The 20,964-nt window shown below is 39.1% G+C and overlaps 1 protein-coding gene across 1 annotated transcript in view; it reads left to right on the plus strand.

Moving 5' to 3' along the window:
* Window positions 1-20,964, plus strand: part of LOC130860594 (ATP-binding cassette sub-family A member 17-like) — a 137,088-nt gene that overhangs the window by 36,167 nt on the left and 79,957 nt on the right. Inside the window, exons 9-12 of the mRNA XM_057749001.1 lie at window positions 6,644-6,817; window positions 14,163-14,335; window positions 15,300-15,443; window positions 17,391-17,520. Of these exons, the coding sequence (XP_057604984.1) occupies window positions 6,644-6,817; window positions 14,163-14,335; window positions 15,300-15,443; window positions 17,391-17,520 (621 nt within the window). The remainder of the gene's footprint in view (window positions 1-6,643; window positions 6,818-14,162; window positions 14,336-15,299; window positions 15,444-17,390; window positions 17,521-20,964) is intronic.

Genomic DNA, 20,964 nt, shown 5'->3' on the forward strand with positions numbered 1-20,964 from the left:
TGCTTTTATGCTTCATTTGGCTGCTAAATATTATTTCAAAATGGATGCAAATGTTAAGTTCCAGTTTGGAAGGAAATGGTAAGACATCCAGGGCAGATAATTTTCCAGCTTTTGATTGTGAAGTTGAGGCATAACTATAGTAAGACACCATAATAAGAGAGGAATTCCTGGGAATGTGGTTCTGTCAGAAGGGGTGTACCTCTAAAATGATAGGTAGAATTGATGAACCATAAGCGGAAAAAATAATAGGAAGTGAAGTCAAAGTCAGAGTGCAGGAAAATTGAGTTGTGGTTCAACCTAAAGAGGTATAGATAGTAACATTAATGGAGGACAGGCCTGGTAGTTGGTGACCCAAAAAAGAGGGTTTAAGAGAACTTGGGAAAAAGTCAGAGTGTGGTATAAATGAAGCCAGGCAGTTTGTTAATTATATTTGTGAATGATTTACACCAAATAGCATGTTCTAATATGTGGGCCCTGGCAAATGTTGACTTTACCAAGATGGGGATGGACACTCTGCCCTCATTCAAACTCTATACCTAATTTCCCACTTCTCCCTCTATTGCTTTAGGGTGGGCATGGCAGGGGTGTTGGTCAAGTAAGAGAGTTATGTGGGGAACTGGGAGCATAAGTATCAAAGCATGCCTAAGGCTAAAGGAATGCTAAGGTTCGAAACCTGAAAAGTTGAACTTGCAGTCAAGTACAAGAAATAAGCAGAGGACTGGAAATAAAAGACAAAACCATTGTGGTCAGAAGCACAATGAGTCAGAACCAAGTAGGAAGCAAATAACAGGGAGGAGTGCCAACTGGAAACAAAATACACCACACAATTTGAAACTGATAACCAATTGATTTTTGACAAAAGAGCCAAGACACAACAGACACAGAATGGTCTTTTAAACAAATGGTGCTGGAACAACTAGATATGCACATATAAAAGAACGAAGTTGGATCTCTACATTGCATCGTACACAAAAATTAGCTCACAGAGGATTATAAACCTAAATGTAAGCACTAACTAAAACTATACAGCTCTTAAAATAAAATACAAGAGTAAATCTTCATGATCTTGGGTTAGACAGTGATTTCTTAGATATGACACCAGAAGCCCAAGAGATAAAAGAGAAGACTGATAAGTTGGACTTAAAACTTTTATGCTTCAAAGGATACAATCAAGAAAGTGAAAAGACAACTCACAGGCTGGGAGAAAATGTCTTCAAGTAAAATATATCATAAGAGACTTGTATCCAGAATAACTAAAAGAAAACTTACTCAAAATTAAAACATATATATTCCTAACTCATACAGTAGGCAGCATTACCTTGATACCAAAGTGAGAAAAGACATCACAATAAAACTACAGGGGACTTCCCTGGTGGTCCAGTGGGTAGAACTCCATGCTCCCAATGCAGGGGGCCTGGGTTCTATCCTTTGTTGGGGAACTAGATCCTACATGCATGCTGCAACTAAGAAGCCAACATGCCGCAACTAAGAGAGTCTGTGTGCCACAATGAAGATCCCACATGCCACAACTAAGACCTGATACAACCAAAATAACACAAAAACAAAAAACTACAGGCCAGTATCCATTATGAATATCGATGGGGAAATCCTCAACAAAATAATACTAAACTAAATCTAGCAGCATATTAAAAGGATTATGCACTACACCAAGTGGGATTTATCCCAGGAATGCAAGAATGATTCAACAGATGAAAAGCAATGTTATACACCACTTAATGGAATGAAGGAAAAAATAAACACAATCTGAATTGTTTTTATTTATCACAATTGATACTGAAAAAGCATATGACAAAATCCAATATCTTGCATGATAAAAAAAAATTTGAAAAACTGGGATATAAAGGAACTTCCTCAACCTGATATTGAGCATTTATGAGAACCCCACAGCTAGCTTCATAGTCTGTGATGAAAGATTGAAAGCCTTCCCCCTAAGATCAGGGATAAGACAAGGGTGCTCACTTTCCCCTCTGATATTCAATATTATACTGGAAGTTCTGCCAAAGAAATTAGGAAATAAAAAGAAATAAGTAGTATGCAGTTTGAGAGGATGAAGTAAAACTGTCTCTGTTCAAAGATGACATGATCTTTTATATGAAAAATCCTAGAGAGTCCACAGAAGGAACTATTGGAGCTAATAAATGAATTCAGCAAATTTGCAGGGCACAAGATGAACACACAAAAATCAGTTGTATTTCTACATACTAGCAGTGAACATTCTGAAAAGGAAATCAAGAAAACAATTCCACTTAAAATAGCATCCAAAATAAAATACCTAGGGGACTTCCCTGGTGGCACAGTGGTTAAGAATCTGCCGCCAATGCAGGGAACATGGGTTCAATCCCTGGTCTGGGAAGATCCCATATGCCACAGAGCAACTAAGCCCATGTGCCACAACTACTGAGCCTGTGCACCTAGAGCCCATACTTCACAACAAGAGAAGCCACAGCACTGAGAAGCCTGTGCACCACAACAAAGAGTAGCCCCTCCTTGCCACAACTAGAGAAAGCCTACATGCAGCAACAGAGACCCAATACAGCCAATAAATAAATAAAATTTAAAAATAAATTTAAAAAGATAAAAATAAAATACTTAGGAATAAATCTGACCACTGCAATGAAATACTTGTACACTGAAAACTACAAAACATTGCTAAAATAAATCAAAGAAGATTTAAATCAGTGAAAAGACATCCCATGTTCATGGATTGGAAGACAATATTAAGACAGCAGTACTCCCCAAATTGATCTACAGATTCATTTCAATCTCTGTTAAAATTGCAATTGCCTTTTTCTCAGAAGTTGACAAACTTATCCTAAATTTCATATGAAATTGCAAGGGGCCTCAAAATGCTAAAACAATTTTGGAAAGAAAGAGTTGGAGGACTCACTTCATTATTTCAAACTTACTACCAAGCTGTAGAAATCAAAACAGTGTGATACTGGCATAAGGATAGACATACAGACCAATGGAATAGAATCGAAAGTCTAGAAACCCATACATCTAATTGCCAATTGATTTTTGACAAGGTTGCCAAGACCATTCAATGGGGAAAGAATAGTCTCTTTGACAGATGATGCCAGGACAATGGGATGGCCACTTGGACTTATTCCTCACTTCATTCCTTATGATGGCTGAATAATATTTCCCACATTTTGCTTATCTGTTCATCTGTTGATGAACACTGGGCTGTTTCTACCTTTTGACTGTTGTGAATAATGCTGTTATGAACATTTATGTACCAATATCTATGTGAGTCCCTGTTTTCAATTCCTTTGGGTATACACCTAGGACTGTAATTGCTGAGTCATATGGTCATTCTGTTTAACTTTTTGAGGCATTATCAGACTGTTGTTTTCCACAGAAGCTGCGCCATTTTACATTCCCATCAGCAACACACAAGTGTTCCAATTTCTTTGGAGAAGTGTCTATTCTAGTCCTTTGCCCATTTTTACTTGCATTGTTTGTTTTGTTGACATTGAGTTGTAGGAGTTATGTATTTTGATTATTAATTCCTTGATAGATATATGATTTGCAAATATTTTCTCCCATTCTGTGAGTAGTCTTTTTACTCTCTTGATAGTGTCTTTTGATGACAAAAGTTTTTAAATTGTTGAAGCTCAATTTATTTTTTTTGTTGCCTGTGTTTTTGGTGTCATATGTAAGAAACTGTTGCCAAATCCAAGGTTATGAAGGTTTTCCACTAAATTTTCTTCTAAGAGTTTTATGGTTTTTAGCTTTATGTTTAGATCTTTGATCCATCTTTAATTAATTTATGCATATGGTATAAGATAAGGATTCCACTTCATTCTTTTGAATGGCAATATCCAGTTTTTCCAGCACCATTTGTTGAAAGACTGTCCATTGAATAGTCTTGGCACCCAAGTTAATTATATTTGTGAGACTTTATTTCGGGGCTCTCTAATATATTCCATTGATCTTTGTATCTAGAGTTTGAGAAACATTGGTGTTAATTCATCTTTAAATGTTTGGTAGAATTCACCAGAGAATCCATCTGGTCCTGGGCTTTTCTTTGTTGGAACAGAACCTGAGAGACCTGTAGGGCACCATCAAACATATCAGCATACACATCATAGGAATCCCAGAATGAGAAGAGAGAGAGAGAGAGAAGAGAAGCAGAAAAAAATATTTGAAGAAATAATGGCTGGAAAACTCCTCCAAATTTGATGAAAGACATGAATCTACAAACTCAAGAAGCCCAATGAACTCCAAGCAGGATAAACTCAAAGAGATCCCCAGCAAGAGTCTAAAATTCCAATTGTCAAAAGTCAAAGACAAAGAGAGCATTTTGAAAGCAGCAAGAGAAAAGAGACTGTCCACATACTCAATAAGATTAGCAGCTGATTTCTTTACAGAAACTATGGAATCTAGAAGGTAGTGAGATGACATTTTAAATCTTGAAAGGAAAAAAAAAGTACTCTCAACAAAGAATTCTATATCTGGCAAAACTATCCCTCAAAATGATGGAGAAATTAAGACATTTTGGGATACACAAAAGCTGAGAGAGTTTATTACCAATAGGCCTTCCCTTCCCTGCTGAAGGGAGTTCTTCAGGCTGAAATGAAAAGTCACTAGACAGTAACTCAAATCCATAAGAAGAAATAAAGGCCACTGGTAAAGGTAACTAAAGCCAATGGCCAATGGGCACATCAAAAGATGCTCAACATCACTAATTATTAGAGAAGTGCAAATCAAAACTACAATGAGGTATCACCTCACACCAGTCAGAATGGCCATCATCAAAAAGTCTACAAATAATAAATTCTGGAGAGGGTAGGGGGAAAAGGGAACTCTCCTACACTGTTGGTGGGAATGTAAATTAGTGCAACCACTATGGAAAACAGTCTGGAGGCTCCTTAAAAAACTAAAGATAGAATCACCATATGATCCAACAATCCCACTCCTGGGCATATATCTGAAAAAGACAAAAACTGTAATTCACAAAGATACATGCACCCCAATGTTCATAGCAGCATTATTTGCAATGGCCAAGACATGGAAGCAACATAAGTACCCATCAGTAGATGAATGGATAAAGTAGATGTGGTGTGTATATAGTGGACTATTACTCGGCCATAAAAAACAATGAAATAATGTCATTTGCAGCAACATGGATAGACCTAGAGATTATCATATTAATTGAAGTAAATCAGACAAAGACAAATATCATATGATATCACTTATATGTGGAATCTAAAAAAAAAATGATACAATGAACTTATTTACAAAACAAACAGACTCACAGACATAGAAAACAAACTTATGGTTACCAAAGGGAAAGGGGAGAGAATAAATTAGGAGTATAGGATTAACAGATACACACTACTATATATCAAGTAGACAACTAACAAGGATTTACTTGTTACAGCAAGGTCAGAAGCTCTTGCTCTGGCCTCAGAGCACTGTATTTGCATCTCAGTGTAGATCCTGATCTTGAGCAAGTCAATTGATTCTTCATCCATTTCCCCTTCTGTGAAACTGGAAAATTATAGCACTTATAATTTAGTTATGAGGATTAAATGGGATGTAAAATGCTGAAAACAATGCTTGGTATATAGTAAGAGCTTAGTACATGTTAGCAGTTATTATCACCTTTTACAGAAGAAACAAATTCAGAGAAATTATAGAAGGCCTAGGGTCAGCCATAGTTCATGCAGTCAGGTTCAGTGAAGGGCTGCCTGATGCCTTAACTGTGGCTCTTTCTGTTATATATGCAATCCTTACATTTTAGATCTTTATTCTGTTAACTTTCTGGAAGGCAAATGTTTGCATTTATTTTGCATTTATCTCCCAGACTTCAGTTCAATTGGTTTATCTCCAAATCTGGAGCCACTATGCTTAGAGCCTGGGAAACCTTGAATCCTTGACCCATCATTTACTAGTTCCATGATATTGAGCGAATTTATTTAATGTGGCTAAACCTCAGTTTCTTCCTCTGAAAAACAGGGAGGTTATGAAGATTAAATAAGACATTGTATATAGAGTGCTTGCCAGGCAACACTCCAGAGATGCTATATAATCTACCACTCATCTTTGAAGAAGACAGTTTTTACTGTAGGAGATGTTTTTAATGCAGTATTACACAGAGGAAGTTTTATGCAGTTAAATGTTTGTGCTTTTTCATAAGGATTGATTCATTTTTTAAATGCAACAAATCCTCGTAGTCTTTTGATAGTGAAAGTGCAAGTATAAAAGATTTCTATCAAAATTTCTTAAAAGATTGCTTCCCTTCTGAAATGGTAAGAGAAATGCAGAGATGCTTTCCTTATTATGGCAGGGGAGAGGGACTTGCATTATATTTCTTTGTGCATTTTATGTTTTTAATTATTGTACTGAAATATAGTTGATTTACAATGTTGTGTTAATTTCTGCTGTACAGCAAAGTGATTCAGTTACACACACACACATATTCTTTTTCTTTTTTTAATACTTTAATTTTATTGGAGTATAGTTGATTGATTTACAATGTTGTGTTTCAGGTGTACAGCAAAGTGATTCAGTTATACATACATATATATTAATTCTCTTTTAGATTGTTTTCTCATGTAGGTCCTTTACGCATTATTGATGAAATTCTTTTCATTTCTTCCCTCTGAATTTGCAGCTCATGTTGCAACTGCCTCGGGAGGCATCATCTTCTTCTTCACCTACCTCCCATACCTGTACCTCACTTTCAGCTACAACCAAAGGAGCCACTTCCAAAAGATTGCATTTTGTCTCCTCTCCAATGTTGCCATGGCACTGGGAGTCCGATTAATCTCCACATTTGAGACAAAAGGTGAGCCTTACATTTCTCGAGGTAAACTGCCTTGATGTTTTGCCATTTGCTGACAGGCGGAGTTGACCTTGATTTCCAAATAAACATAACTGGCTCATTTTATTTAGTGTTCTGAACATTTACAGCATACTTACATCTGTGGTAGGGACTGTAAAGAACACTTAAGAAACATAGAATAAAGTTTACACTGTGCAGCTTACAATGTAGTTTGGGAGAAAAACTAAAGCATATTAATGATTTAGGGAATTATACACCTATATAACTGTATAGATCTAAAATATATAGATTTATGATTAGACGTTCAAATAACACTTTAGAACTTTACAGATAATATAGTGCTATTACAGATATCATATTTTATTCTCATAGGCTTCAGGGTTGGTCTTCTTTCACAAGTTGGTCTAGGAGACCTTCCATCAGAGATGTTCTAGCTCCCTTGCAACTTCCACACTTTGGGATTGAAAGTACAACGCCAAGTTTTCACTTGTGTCATATTTCTGGAGTTTGAAGAATTCCCCACAACACCTACAGTCATTGCAGAAGATTGTAGCCAACATGTCAATCAAAATGTAGGACCCTGAGCTCTGTGGGGTTTCAGTACTTACTGAATGGAACTGTTTCACATTTCAGTGGTACTAAGATGATCTGCTCTGAACACTCTAGCAAGTACCTTCATTGCTCAGTATTAGCTTTTATCACCAGAGTCCAGGTCCCAAATGATACAGCTTGGTTTAGCAGCAGATAGCAAGGATAGGAGTTATAAGTTGGATCTAGTTTGTGAGTCCTCTTACTGCAGTTGGGGTAATCTCCGGTGACCTGGTTAGAGGCATCACCTACCAATGAATTTATTAAGTTGGGATGGTCTAAATGGGAAGGGTGCTTAAAATTTAATAAAGGATGTTAAGTTGACCAGAATTTATTGAAAGTGAGTGGTTTTCTTTAACAAAGCAATTTTGAGACCGTGGATTTACAAATACTTATGGGGGAAAAGATTTGAAATGATGTATCTGATTCCTTACATGTTAGTGGATGATTATAGATGCTTTATGGAGCCTATCTGTTGAAATTGAGGGAATTTGGGTGGTGGTCGGACTGGATGAACTATTAGATTTGTTCCCATGCTAAGATTGTCTTGCTTTGGCATTGAACTTATGGTCAGTGTTCCTTCCTGAAGGCACAGAATAGCCCACAGGTGCTGTCTAGTGTTACATCTGAAGGAAATGCAAATGCATAGGATCATAAGCAGGTAGGAATCTCTAAGAGTGTAATCAATGAAATGTTAGAAATCCAAGGATAATATTTCTTATTTAGAATCCTCATACTTTCAGTGGATTAGATTTTCCTATTCATCTGACATATCTGCTCAAATCAGATAGCAGGCCTTCTAGTGAGTGAATAAATGAAATTCCTCTGTATATTTTCTCAGTAAGTCTAGTGGAGAGCTTTCAGTTCTAATCTTGAGCAGGAATCACTGTGTACAACATGAATCAGACCTCTGGTTGTATGGCAGAAACTTTGTGAACTCTTCTTAAAATCAGAAACTGCGTGTTTGTGGAACAACTGGGTTTGTCACTTGAGGCTTCCATTTATTGATTTATTTGTTTGGGTTTTTTTAAGATTTGTTTATTATTATTTATTTATTTATTATTTTTGTCTGTGTTGGGTCTTCATTGCTGCATGCCAGCTTTCTCTAGTTGTGGTGAGCGGGCTGCTCTTTGCTGCAGTGTGCGGGCTTCTCAGTGCAGTGGCTTCTCTTATTGCGGAGCACGGGCTCTAAGTGTGCAGGCTTCTGTAGCTGTGGCACATGGGTTCAGTAGTTGTGGCCTGTGGGCTCTAGAGCGCAGGTGCTATAGTTGTGGCACACGGGCTTAGTTGCTTTGTGGCATATGGAATCTTCCTAGACCAGGGCTTGAACCAGTGTCCCCTGCATTGGCAGGCGGATTCTTACCCACTGTGCCACCAGGGAAGTCCCGATTTATTTGTTAATTTATTGTTTACTAGATTGGTTTTAGTTTTTAAGAGGCCCATTAAATAGCACCCTTCTCCCCTCCTTAATTTCTGAACCAATTGAGAAACAAAACAAAGATGTCATCGTATTAATACCCAAATATCTTTTTATAACTAATAAAAAACTTAGTGGATTGGTTTACTATGGTTGCTCAGATGGGCCATTTTATCTCATAACTCCTCAAGCTTGTCAGTGCTCTCTTGTAGCCCTGACTAATCTTGTTTCAATCTCTTTCCTTCCACAGGTATTGATCCCAAGGTATTCCATAATAAACATCTTGCATACTAAACTCCATCTCAGAGTCTGTGTTACAGAGAACCTAACCTGTGACTACTGAATTTATCTCTGGGACCCAGCTTAATGTGAGAAAAGTCTCCTATTATGCTCTCCACCTGGGTGGAACCCTGGGCCTTTTTGTCTAGCTCTCTTGCCTTGAACGGCCAACCAAATAGAAGCCCAAAGTTTTCTTGTTAGTAAATGACCTCTGAGCAAAATAATTCCAGTAGGAAAAGAGAGAATAGGGCAGAGAAAATACATTTGAAGAGATGGTGGCCAAAACTGTTCCAAAACTCGACTTCAGGAAGCCCAGCAAATCCCAAACAAGATTAACAAGAAATCTACATTAGACATACCACCATAAGACTGAGCACACCAGAGATAAAGAGAAAAATCTTAAAAGTAGCCAGAGGAAAAATAAAAGACAAATTGCTTTTCGAAGGAGCCAAGAGTGGGAGCCTAAAGATAGTGGTTTTATACATTGTATAAAATAATAATGATGATGATGATGTCTTCAGGGGTTTTTTAAGAGATAGAATTAAAATACATAAAAGGGTTTTGAGGAGATGAAGTCAGAAATCAGTGGGGGTAAATACTTTCTGGAAGGAGAGTAAAGATATTGATTAACTTTAGACTTTGCAGCAAAGTAGACCTGGTAATTCATTATTGAGCCACCAGGAAAAGGCTAGAAACAGTGAATAACTTTCAAACTTAAAAGAGAGAAAATTGAATAATCAAAAGATTGGTTGAGTCAAGAAGAAGTGGCGTGGGGAGAGGAATTATGTCACATGGCCTCTTCTACTGCAAAGGAGACTGAGAAGTCAGGGAAGAACAATCATGATTAAAGAGATGTGGGGGAAGGGGAAATTTGCCAAATTCCTTTCAGCAGCACCCTGCTCTCAAACATAATTAAATTGTGGAAAGAAGAGAATAGAATCGATGAGCTGATTCTCAAACTTACATGGGAGTATTAAGGACCAAGAATAGCCAAGAGCTCTTGAGGAAGAACAAGATAGGAAAACTTGTTTTATCAGATTTCATGATTTATCATAAAGCAATAGTAATTAAGATTATAGTTGGGACTTCCCTGGTAGTCCAGTGGTTAAGAATCTGCCTTCCAAGGCAGAGGACACAGGTTTGATCCCTGGTCGGGGAACTAAGATCCTACATGCCGAGGGGCAACTAAGCCCACACACTGCAACTAGAGAGCCCACATGCTACAACTAGAGAGCCCACATGCCATAACTAGAGAGAAGCCTATGTGCCACAGTGAAAGATCCTGCCTGCTGCAACTAAGACCCAATGCAGCCAAAAAAAAAAAAAAAAAAAACAAAGAAAAGAAAAAAAAAGATTATGGTTGACAAATAGACTAATAGAAAAGAAAGAAGGGACAGACAAATGCATTGTTAAATATCAGAGATGATACTTCAGAGCAGTGGGATTTAATAAATGGTGTTAGAGCAACTAAAGAACCTTATGGAAAAAATTGAAATTGGACTTTTAATTCACACCATACACAGAAATCAATTCCAATGTCAAAAAACTATAAAGTTTTTTTTGGGATGATTTATGTACTTGAAATAGGAAAGAATTCTTAAACAAAACACAAAAATACTAACCATCAGGAAAAGACTGATAAATATGACGTTAACATTAAGAAACCATGAAGAGAATGAAAGGAGAAGATACAAAGTGGAAGAAGATACTTGAAACACATTTAACTTGCAAAAGGCTTGTATCCAGAATATTTAAAGAATTCATAAAATCAATTAAAAATCAAACTTTGTAGTAAAGAAAAAAAACAGGCAAAAATAGGCACTTCACAAAAAGACATATCCAAATAGCCAATAAACATATGCAAACTAGAAGAAAATGAAGTGACATATTTAAAGAAAGAAAAACCTTATCAACCCAGGATTCTATATCCAGGGGAAAATTAGGGAGAAATGAAGACTCTCTCAAAGTGACAGCACTAATTGCTAGGAGACACTACAAGAAATGTTGAGTTCTTTAAGCAAACAATATCATATCAGACAAAAGCTTGGATCTACCAAAGAAGTTAAGAGAGAGCACTGAAAATGGAAAACACAATTTATTTTGTCTTTTGTGGAGTTTTTTGGCTCTAAAAGAGAACTGACTGTCTAAAGCAAAAATGGTAGCAATATATTATGTTTATAGCTTATGTGAAAGTGAAATGTGTGACAACAGTAGCAAAGGATGGGAGGGAAGAATTGGGAACTGGAAATTGTTGTAAGGTCCTCACACTACACATGAAGATGAAGTAGTATAATATTATTTGAAGAGAGACTCTAATTAAAGATAATTTTAAACCCTAGAACAACACTAAAAAAATTTTTAGAGGTATAAATAATAAATTGATAGTGGAAATAAAATGGAATCAAAAAAATTCCCATTAATGCAAGAAAAAGAGGAAAAAAGAAACAAAGAAAAGTTTGGGGGGCTTTCCTGGTGGCACAGTGGCTAAGAATCCTCCTGCCAATGCAGGGGACATGGGTTCAATCCCTGGTCCAGGAAGATCCCACATGCCTCAGAGCAGCTAAGCCCATGTGCCACAATTGCTGAGCCTGTGCTCTAGAGTCTGCGAGTCACAACTACTGAGCCCATGTGCTGCAACTACTGAAGTCCATGCACCTAGAGCCCATGCTCCACAACAAGAGAAGCCACCACAAGAAGCCTGAGCACTGCAATGAAGAGTAGCCCCTGCTCTCCACAACTAGAGAAAACCTATGTGCAGCAAGAAGACCCAACTCAGCCAAAATAAATAAATAAATAATAAAATCTTTAAAAAAAAGTTTGGGTCAAATAGAAAAGAGCTTGCAAAGTGGTAGATTTTAATATTTTTATTTATTTATTTGGTTGTGCTGGGTCTTAGTTGTGGCAGGTGAGCTCCTTAATTGTGGCTTGTGAGCTCCTTAGTTGTGGCTTGTGAGCTCTTAGTTGCAGCATGTATGTGGGATTTAGTTCTCTGACCAGGGATTGAACCCAGGCCCCCTGCATTGGGAGTGTGGAGTCTTAACCACTGCACCACCAGGGAAGTCCCCAAAGTGGTGGATTTTAGTCCAATCAATAATCACATTAAATGTGAATAATCAAAACATACCAATTAAAAAGAGACTGTCAGTTTAGATGAAAAGGCAAAACCCAACTAGCTGCTGCCTACAAACAAAGATGGCGGTGAAGTTGTAATGAGGGTGTGCTTATTTGGGGATTTGGGGGTGATTGGTTTGGATGGTAGTTGTACAAAGGTATTCCCTTTGTTTTTTTTTTTTAATTAATTAATTAATTAATTTATTTATTTTATTGGCTGTGTTGGGTCTTTTTGACTGTGCGTGGGCCTTCTTCTTTTTAGTTGTGGTGAGTGGGGGCTATTTCTTCGTTGTGGTGCACGGGCTCCTCATTGCCGTGGCTTCTCTTGTTGCAGAGCATGGGCTCTAGGCGCGTGGGCTTCCGTAGTTGCAGCACATGGGCTCAATAGTTGTGGCTCACAGGCTCTAAAGCGCAGGCTCAATAGCTGTGGTGCACGGGCTTAGTTGCTCCATGGTATGTGGGATCTTCCTCGACCAGGGGTCAAACCCATGTCCCCTGCATTGGCAGGCAGATTCTCAACCACTGCGCCACCTAGGAAGCCCTTCCCTTTGTAATTACTTGTTAAACTCCATTTTATGTACTGGATATGTATATTCCTAATAAATAAATGAAGTTAACTGGCAATCAATTGTCTGCTGAGGTGGGGAAGGAGCCTTGTCTCTTCTATTCTGGCACTGCAGTCTTGCGCTGAACAAGGATGCACATGGCTTTCAGGAACTAAGTGTGCTGACTGTTTACGGCAGCTGAGGTTTGCAAGACCTGTCTGTAAGCCACGGTGAAAGGCAAGGCTCTCGATTGGCCCAAAGACAGACACAGTCATAGAATCTCATCTCAGGAAGGGCCTCAGAGGTCTCCTGGCCCCTCACCCCTCACAGCGTGGCCTGTGCACCAGCAGCATCAGAACCCTCAGAGAGCTTGTTAGAAATGCAGACTCTTGGGCCCATCCAGACACACTTAATCAGAACAAAATCCCCAGGTGATTTGTAAGCATAGTAAAGTTTGAGGAGCACCATTCTAGCCCATCTGTCTGCTCACCAGTACTTGAATATCTCCTGTGGTGTTGCTAGCTACCACCTCCTCAATCCTGCTATGTGGCGGCAGATGCAGTGTACCTCGGATGCTTTACATGAGAAGCTTAGTCAGATTAGACACTTGGCATCACAGAGGACACTTATCTTTATACTCATCCAGGAACTGGTCCCAAGCCCTTCTTCAGTACTTTCCTTTCTTCATGGCATACGTACGTATTGAACAGCCGCTGCATGTGAGAGCCTGGGCCAGATCTTGGAGATTTTGAGATAATCTGACAGCCCATGGTCCCAAGCTGGGGTCGGCAACAAGTGAGCAGATTCACAGTACGGAGGCGGATCTTCAATACTCACAGTTAGCACAGGGTGCGCCAGAGGCACATGGGTTAGGCATATAACCCAACAGAGTGAGTATACATGCTTGCTGCGGAAGGATATGCCTGTGCTGAGTAAGAATTAACCAAGCAAAGAACGTGGGGAGGTGAAGGAAGGGCTTTCCAAACAGCAGGTGCAAGAGTGTGGAGATGTGTCTTGGGTGACCAAGTTTCTACTTCTTGTTGCCAATGAACCATTTTGTCAATAATAAAAGTGTTTTATTAGGAATTCCCTGGCTGCCCAGTGGTTAGGATTTGGCGCTTTCACTGCTGGGCCTGAGTTCAGTCCCTGGTTGGGGAACTAAGATCCTGCACACTGTGTGGCGTGGCCAGAAAAAACACCAAAGAACAAACAAAAACAAAAAGTTTTATCTCATAGGAGAAACCAACAACTAGCTTTTCTTTTCCTGTGCCTAGCTTTTGTCCCTTAATACCCCAGACACGAATAGTGCAGTCTTCTCATTGGCCTGGTCTCCAACTATTTGATTGGAACGTTCTGGTAACTTTTCTCTGTCTTCGATGTGGTGACCGTTTTCCTTCCTCTGGAACAGGCACAGGCATCCAATGGAGGAACATAGGTAGTATAGGAGGAGAGTTTAACTTCACTCAGGTGTTGCTGATGCTACTGCTGGACTCTCTTTTATATGGCTTGGTGGCCTGGTATGTGGAGTCTGTCTTCCCCGGGGAATATGGTACACCCAAGCCTTGGTACTTCTTTCTCATGGTGAGTACTGATGCTGCTGTCTTACACACTGACATTAGAATTTTTATAGCTTGTCATCAATATTCCTATTCCTCTTGGTGGTATTGGTTGCAACCTCAAACTCCTGGAAATATAAGCGGGGTTCTCTAACCTGGATTCACCCCAAACCTATCAACTTATGGTTGCCAAGGGAGCATAATTAACGAGTCCCAGTCTCTCTTACTCTTGCCCCATTGCTGGTGCCCTGTGCAGAGTCCCCTTAAGAGTGACTGTGGCTGTCTCACATTTGCCCACTTGAGTGGTAGGCCCTGCATTCTCCCACAGAATGCCACCCCAACAAGCTAGAGCCCTCAGGACTCCTCTGCCTCTTTCCTCTTTGGGCTGGCAGCAAGGCCCTGAAGCTCTTTGAGACCTCTGTGACCCAGGGACACAGCTTTCATTGACAACCCCATGAAGCTCTCAGAATCTCTTCTCTCCTATGATGACTAAATTTTTCTTATGAAGTTAAACCCATCATGCCTGATTCAGTCCTCTTGCAGATTCAGTCTGATCCCATCTGAATTGCACAGGTACTCACTTCAGGCCTCAGCAAAGGCTGCCATGCTTGCCCTTCTTGGTCTGTGGAGAAATGGTTAGATTATTAACGCCAGTATTTCTCCAGGCCTCAACCCACAGTGATGCTGACTGCTGACATGACGGCTTCCCCAGTACACCAGGAGCATGCATAGGAGGCATCTTTTGTAGCTACATCCTCCAGACCATGGGTTGTAGGTTGAAATGCAGTTTATTAGTAGTGAGTCTGTACACAAATTCTTGACTTCTTCAGGCACCATTAAGTATTCGATACCAGAAATTCCAGTGGGTGAGGCTGGAGTGGGGGTGGGGGAAGGGAAGTGTGAGAATTTAATTTACTAGAATATTTATCTTCCAGAAGAAGAGAGTCAATTCACCTAAACGTATTAATATAAATTGACTTCCTCTCTAGCCCTCCTACTGGTGTGGAGAATCTATATCCCTTATGAATTCAGTGCTAGACTTGGGGGATCCTCAGAAAACTCTGAGAAGCAAGTTCATTCAGGAAGAGCCTACCGATTTGATCAAAGGAATTGAAATCCAACATCTATACAAGGTATCAGCTCACAAATCATCTTTCAAGAACTTGAGAAATAGTGCATAGAGGCTTCTGTTTTATTCTGACAGTGGTTACAAGATACATTTTGTGATATATTTTTAATTCCCTTCTGTAATGTTATCTTCAAAGTTAGGAGTATAATGTAAAATGTCCTGTTTCCTCTCATAAAGTTAAATGACTGGATGGAGGGTCTAGATGATTTCTCTTGAAACAGTCTTGCAAATGCCAAACACCTCTTGTTGGAGACACCCTGGAACTCAGTCATTTGATGTCTGACTTTGATCTGCCTGTGTTTTTACATAATCACATCAAATGGTAAACCAGATTTCACTGTTGGCTTCCAAACGCACCAGCGCCTGCTGAGCCCTGCATTGATTAAGGACCCCGCATACAGGATGCCTGGATATAAGTTCTATAGCCTACTGTGTCCTCCAGAGCATTATTTTTTGGTTTGGAATCTTCCATTCTTCAAATACAGTGAGCCTAAGGAAAGGTGGTGTCCTCTGTATGACGGATACACGGTCACACTCAAGTACTAGCTCAATACTTTGTGTCGCCTTCCTTAGCCTATGGGATCAAGTGGATCACATCCTAGCCCAGGAGATCCATGGCATGGGGGATCATCCCAGCTCCTTCACATACTGTGGTAGCAGCTCAGAATGCTCCAGTCTTCACTCAATTTTACTGTGACTTCAATAAGCAGGGATTTCGTTTTCTCTTCACATAACAAGCAGCCTGCAGGCACATGGTTCCAGCATGATTTCAGCTGTTCCATAAAGCCGTCCCAGACCCCTGCTCTTTCTGCTCACTTGCTTTCATTTGTTTTCCCTGGGCCAGTGGAAGCATATAGCTCCCATCTGCGCGCTTGTCATTTCCCAATTGCAAGATGGCTGCTGTAGCTCATTTATCGGGAAAGATAAGAGCGAGGGGCTTTCTTTTGGGAAGACTTTTTCCTTCCTCCTCCGTTGCCTCTCCCCCCACTTCCTTCCTTCCTTCCTTCCTTCCTTCCTTCCTTCCTTCCTTCCTTCCTTCCTTCCCCTTCCTTCCCCTTCCTTCCTTCCTTCCTTCCTTCCTTTTCTGTCTTTCAATAGAGCACCCCTTATTCTTATTGCCCAGAATTCTGCCACACATCCATCTCAACTGCAAAAGGGAGACTGAGAAGTCAGGGAAGAGGACCGTCACACTTGATTCAAAATAATCACACCAGATGGATATGGGGGCAGGGGAAGTACATCAGATTCCTTTCTGTAGCACCCTGCTCCCCAAATTCAGTTAGATTAATTGTGGGAAGAAGTGACATCTAAGTCTCACCCAACTGTAACATCTGCACTCCAGACTCCAGTCAAGTCAAGCCCAGATGCAATTAGACAGGACAGAAATTGTCTAAGGCATAGACTGAAATGTGATGTATCTCTGCAAGTGGCATTGTGAGTGATTTTATTTTCCTCCTTATATATGAATTACTTGTAAATAAGAAAAAATAAATGGTATTTAAAATACTGGAGACATTTAATTTAGAAAACAGGCCAGTCTGTCTGGGGTTCTCTTCCTAGTTCAATGCTGCCCACAAAAGAGGCAGGGTGCCCTTTCTCAGGGGCTCAGCCAGGCAGTGCAGAACAAGGTATGCCTTGAGAAGCAGGGAGAAGATCCCGTTCAAGCTCCGAGCCCTTCATCCTTGAGCTCTGGCCTCTGTGGTTTGGCTGCTCTACCACCAGCTTCCACAGGCCAGGAAAAAACCCCTGGCATTGCTCCCCATCATGCTCCTCAGTAGCTCCAGGCAGCTAAACTCTGAATGAAGGGGCTCCCTTTATGGATTTCCACTTGGAGTCCTGCAGATGAAGTTTCAGGGGAAATTGGTGTGGGCGCTCAGCTTGTCATTGGTTCTTCAGAAATGCCACATGCATGCGCGTGTTAAACTGTCAGTCAGACTTGGCTTTTCAACAGGTGTTCTACAAGGGAAGAGATGCACACATGGCAGTCAGAGATCTGACCATGAACCTGTACCGGGGGCAGATCACTGTTCTCCTGGGGCACAACGGAGCAGGCAAAACCACCACCTGCAGCGTGCTCACAGGTACGTGTGGGGTCAGCCCTCCCAAGGAAGCGCTGAAGATATCGTTGATCCAAATCTAGATTATTTTTTAAGGACTCTTATTGAGATATAAGTGGCATACAATAAACTGCGTATATTTAAAGTGTACAATTTGATTTTTTTTCTTATTAGTAAGATATATATGTGGCAATCCCAATCTCCCAATTCATCCCACCCCAACCTCCACCCCCACTTTCCCTCCTTGGTGTCCATGTTTGTCCTCTACATCTGTGTCTCTATTTCTGCCTTGCAAACTGGTTGATTTGTACCATTTTTCTAGATTCTGCATATATGTGATAATATGCGATGTTTGTTTTTCTCTTTCTGACTCACTTCACTCTGTATGACAGTCTCTAGGTCCATCCATGTCTCTACAAATGTCCCAATTTTGTTCCTTTTTATGGCTGAATGATATTCCATTATATATATGTACCACATCTTCTTTATCCATTCATCTGTTGATGGACATTTAGGTTGCTTCCATGTCCTGGCTATTGTAAATAGTGCTGCAATGAACACTGGGGTGCATGTGTCTTTTTGAATTATGGTGTTCTCCGGGTATATGCCCAGTAGGGGGATTGCTGGGTCATATGGTAACTCTATTTTTAGTTTTTTAAGGAATCTCCATACTGTTCTCCATAGTAGCTATATCAATTTACATTCCCACAAACAGTGCAAGAGGGTTCCTTTTTCTCCACACCCTCTCCAGCATTTACTATTTGTAGATTTTCTGATGATGCCCATTCTAACTGGTGTGAGGTGATACCTCATTGTCGTTTTGATTTGCATATCTCTAATAATTAATGATGTTGAGCAGATTTTCATATGCCTCTTGGCCATCTGTATGTCTTCTTTGGGGAAATGCCTATTTAGGTCTTCTGCCCATTTTTGGATTGGGTTGTTTGTTATTTTTATATTGAGCTGCATGAACTGTTTACATATTTTGGAGATTAATCATTTGTTGATTCATTTGCAAATATTTTCTCCCATTCTGAGGGTTGTCTTTTTGTCTTATCATTTGCTTTGCTGTGCAGAAGCTTTTAAGTTTCATTAGGTCCCACTTATTTATTTTTGTTTTTATTTCCATTACTCTAGGAGGAGGATCAAAAAAGATCTTGTTGTGATTTATGTTGAAGAGTGTTCTTCCTATGTTTTACTCAAGAAGTTTTATAGTGTCTGGCCTCACATTTCGGTCTTTTATCCATTTTGAGTTTATTTTTGTGTATCGTGTTAGGAAGTATTCTAATTTCATTCTTCTACATGTAGCTGTCCAGTTTTCTCAGCACCAATTATTGAAGAGGCTGACTTTTCTCCATGGTATGTCCTTGCCTCCTTTGTCATAGATTAGTTGACCATAGTTTATCTCTGGGCTTTCTATCCTGTTCCATTGATCTATATTTCTGTTTTTGTGCCAGTACCATATTGTCTTGATTACTGTAGCTTTGTAGTATAGTCTGAAGTCAGGGAGTCTGATTCCTCCAGCTCTGTGTTTTTTTTTTTTCCCCTCAAGATTGCTTTGCCTATTCATGGTCTTTTGTGTCTCCATACAAATTTGAGGATGTTTTTGCTCTAGTTCTGTAAAAAATGCCTTTGGTAATTTGGCAGGGATTGCATTGAATCTGTAGAATGCTTTGGGTAGTAGAGACATTTTCACAATGTTGATTCTTCCTATCCAAGAACATGGTATATCTCTCCATCTGTTTGTGTCATCTTTGATATTTTTCATCAGTGTCTTATAGTTTTCTGAGTATAGGTCTTTTACCTCCTTAGTTAGGTTTATTCCTAGGTATTTTATTCCTTTTGTTGCAATGGTGAATTGGGATTGTTTCCTTAATTTCTCTTTCTGATCTTTCATTGTTACTGTATAGGAATGCAAGAGATTTCCGTGTGTTAATTTTGTATCCTGCAACTTTACCAAATTCATTGATTCGCTCAAGTAGTTTTCTGATGGTATCTTTAGGATTTTCTATGTATAGTATCATGTTATCTGCAAACAATGACAGTTTTAATTCTTCTTTTCCAATTTGGATTCTTTTATTTCTTTCTCTTCTCTGATTGCTGTGTCAAGGACTTCCAAAACTATGTTGACTAAGAGTGGCAAGAGTGGACATCTTTGTCTTTTTCCTGATCTTAGAGGGAATGATTTCAGTTTTTCACCATTGAGAATGATGTTTGCTGTGGGTTTGTCATATATGGCCTTTATTATGTTGAGGTAAGTTCCCTCTGTACCCACTTTCTGGACAATTTTTATCATAAATGGTGTTGAATTTTGTCAAAAGCTTTTGCTGCATCTATTGAGATGATCATATGATTTTATGCTTCAGTTTGTTAATATGGTGTATCACATTGATTGATTTGTGTATATTGAAGAATCCTTGCATCCCTGGGATAAATCCCCTTGATCATGGTGTATGATTGTTTTAATGTATTGTTGGATTCTGTTGGCTAGTACTTTGTTGAGGATTTTTGCATCTAAATTCAGTGATATTTGTCTGTAATTTTCTTTTTGTAGTATCTTTGTCTGGTTTTGGTATCAGGGTGATGGTGGCCTTGTAGAATGAGTTTGGAAGTGTTCCTTCCTCTGCAATTTTTTGGAAGAGTTTGAGAGGGATGGATGTTACCACTTCTCTAAATTCACCTGTGAAGCCATCTGGTCCTGGACTTTTGTTTGTTGGAAGAATTTTAATCACAGTTTCAATTTCATTACTTGTGAATTGTCTGTTCATATTTTCTATGTCTTCCTGATTCAGTCTTGGAAGGTTATACCTTTCTAAGAATTTGCCCATTTCTTCCAGGTTGTCCATTTTATTGGCATATAGTTGCTTGTAGTAGTCTCTTATGATGCTTTTTATTTCTCAGTGTCCATTGCAACTTCTCCTGTTTCATTTCTAATTTTACTGATTTGAGTCCTCTTCTTCTTTTTCTTAATGAGTCTGGCTAAAGGTTTATCAATTTTGTTTATCTTCTCAAAGAATCAGCTTTTAGTTTTATTGATCTTTCCTATTGTTTTCTTTGTCTCTATTTCATTTATTTCTGCTCTGATCTTTATGATTTCTTTCCTTCTACTAACTTTGGGTTTTGTTTGTTCTTCTTTCTCTAGTTTCTTTAGGTGTAAGATTAGATTGTTTACTTGGGATTTTTCTTGTTTCTTGAAGTAGGATTGTATTGCTATAAACTTCCCTCTTAGAACTGCTTTTGCTGCATCCCATAGGTTTTGGATTGTTGTGTTTTCATTGTCATTTGTCTCTAGATTTTTTTTTTAATTTCCTCTTTGATTCCTGCAGTGATCTCTTGGTTATTTAGTAATGTGTTGTTTAGCCTCCATGTGTTTGTGTTTTTAAAGTTATTTTCCTGTAATTGATTTATAATCTCATAGTGTTGTGGTCAGAAAAGATGCTTAATATGATTTCAATTTTCTGAAATTTA

This window comes from Hippopotamus amphibius, chromosome 9, assembly GCF_030028045.1.
Source record: "Hippopotamus amphibius kiboko isolate mHipAmp2 chromosome 9, mHipAmp2.hap2, whole genome shotgun sequence".
Lineage (NCBI taxonomy): Eukaryota > Metazoa > Chordata > Mammalia > Artiodactyla > Hippopotamidae > Hippopotamus > Hippopotamus amphibius.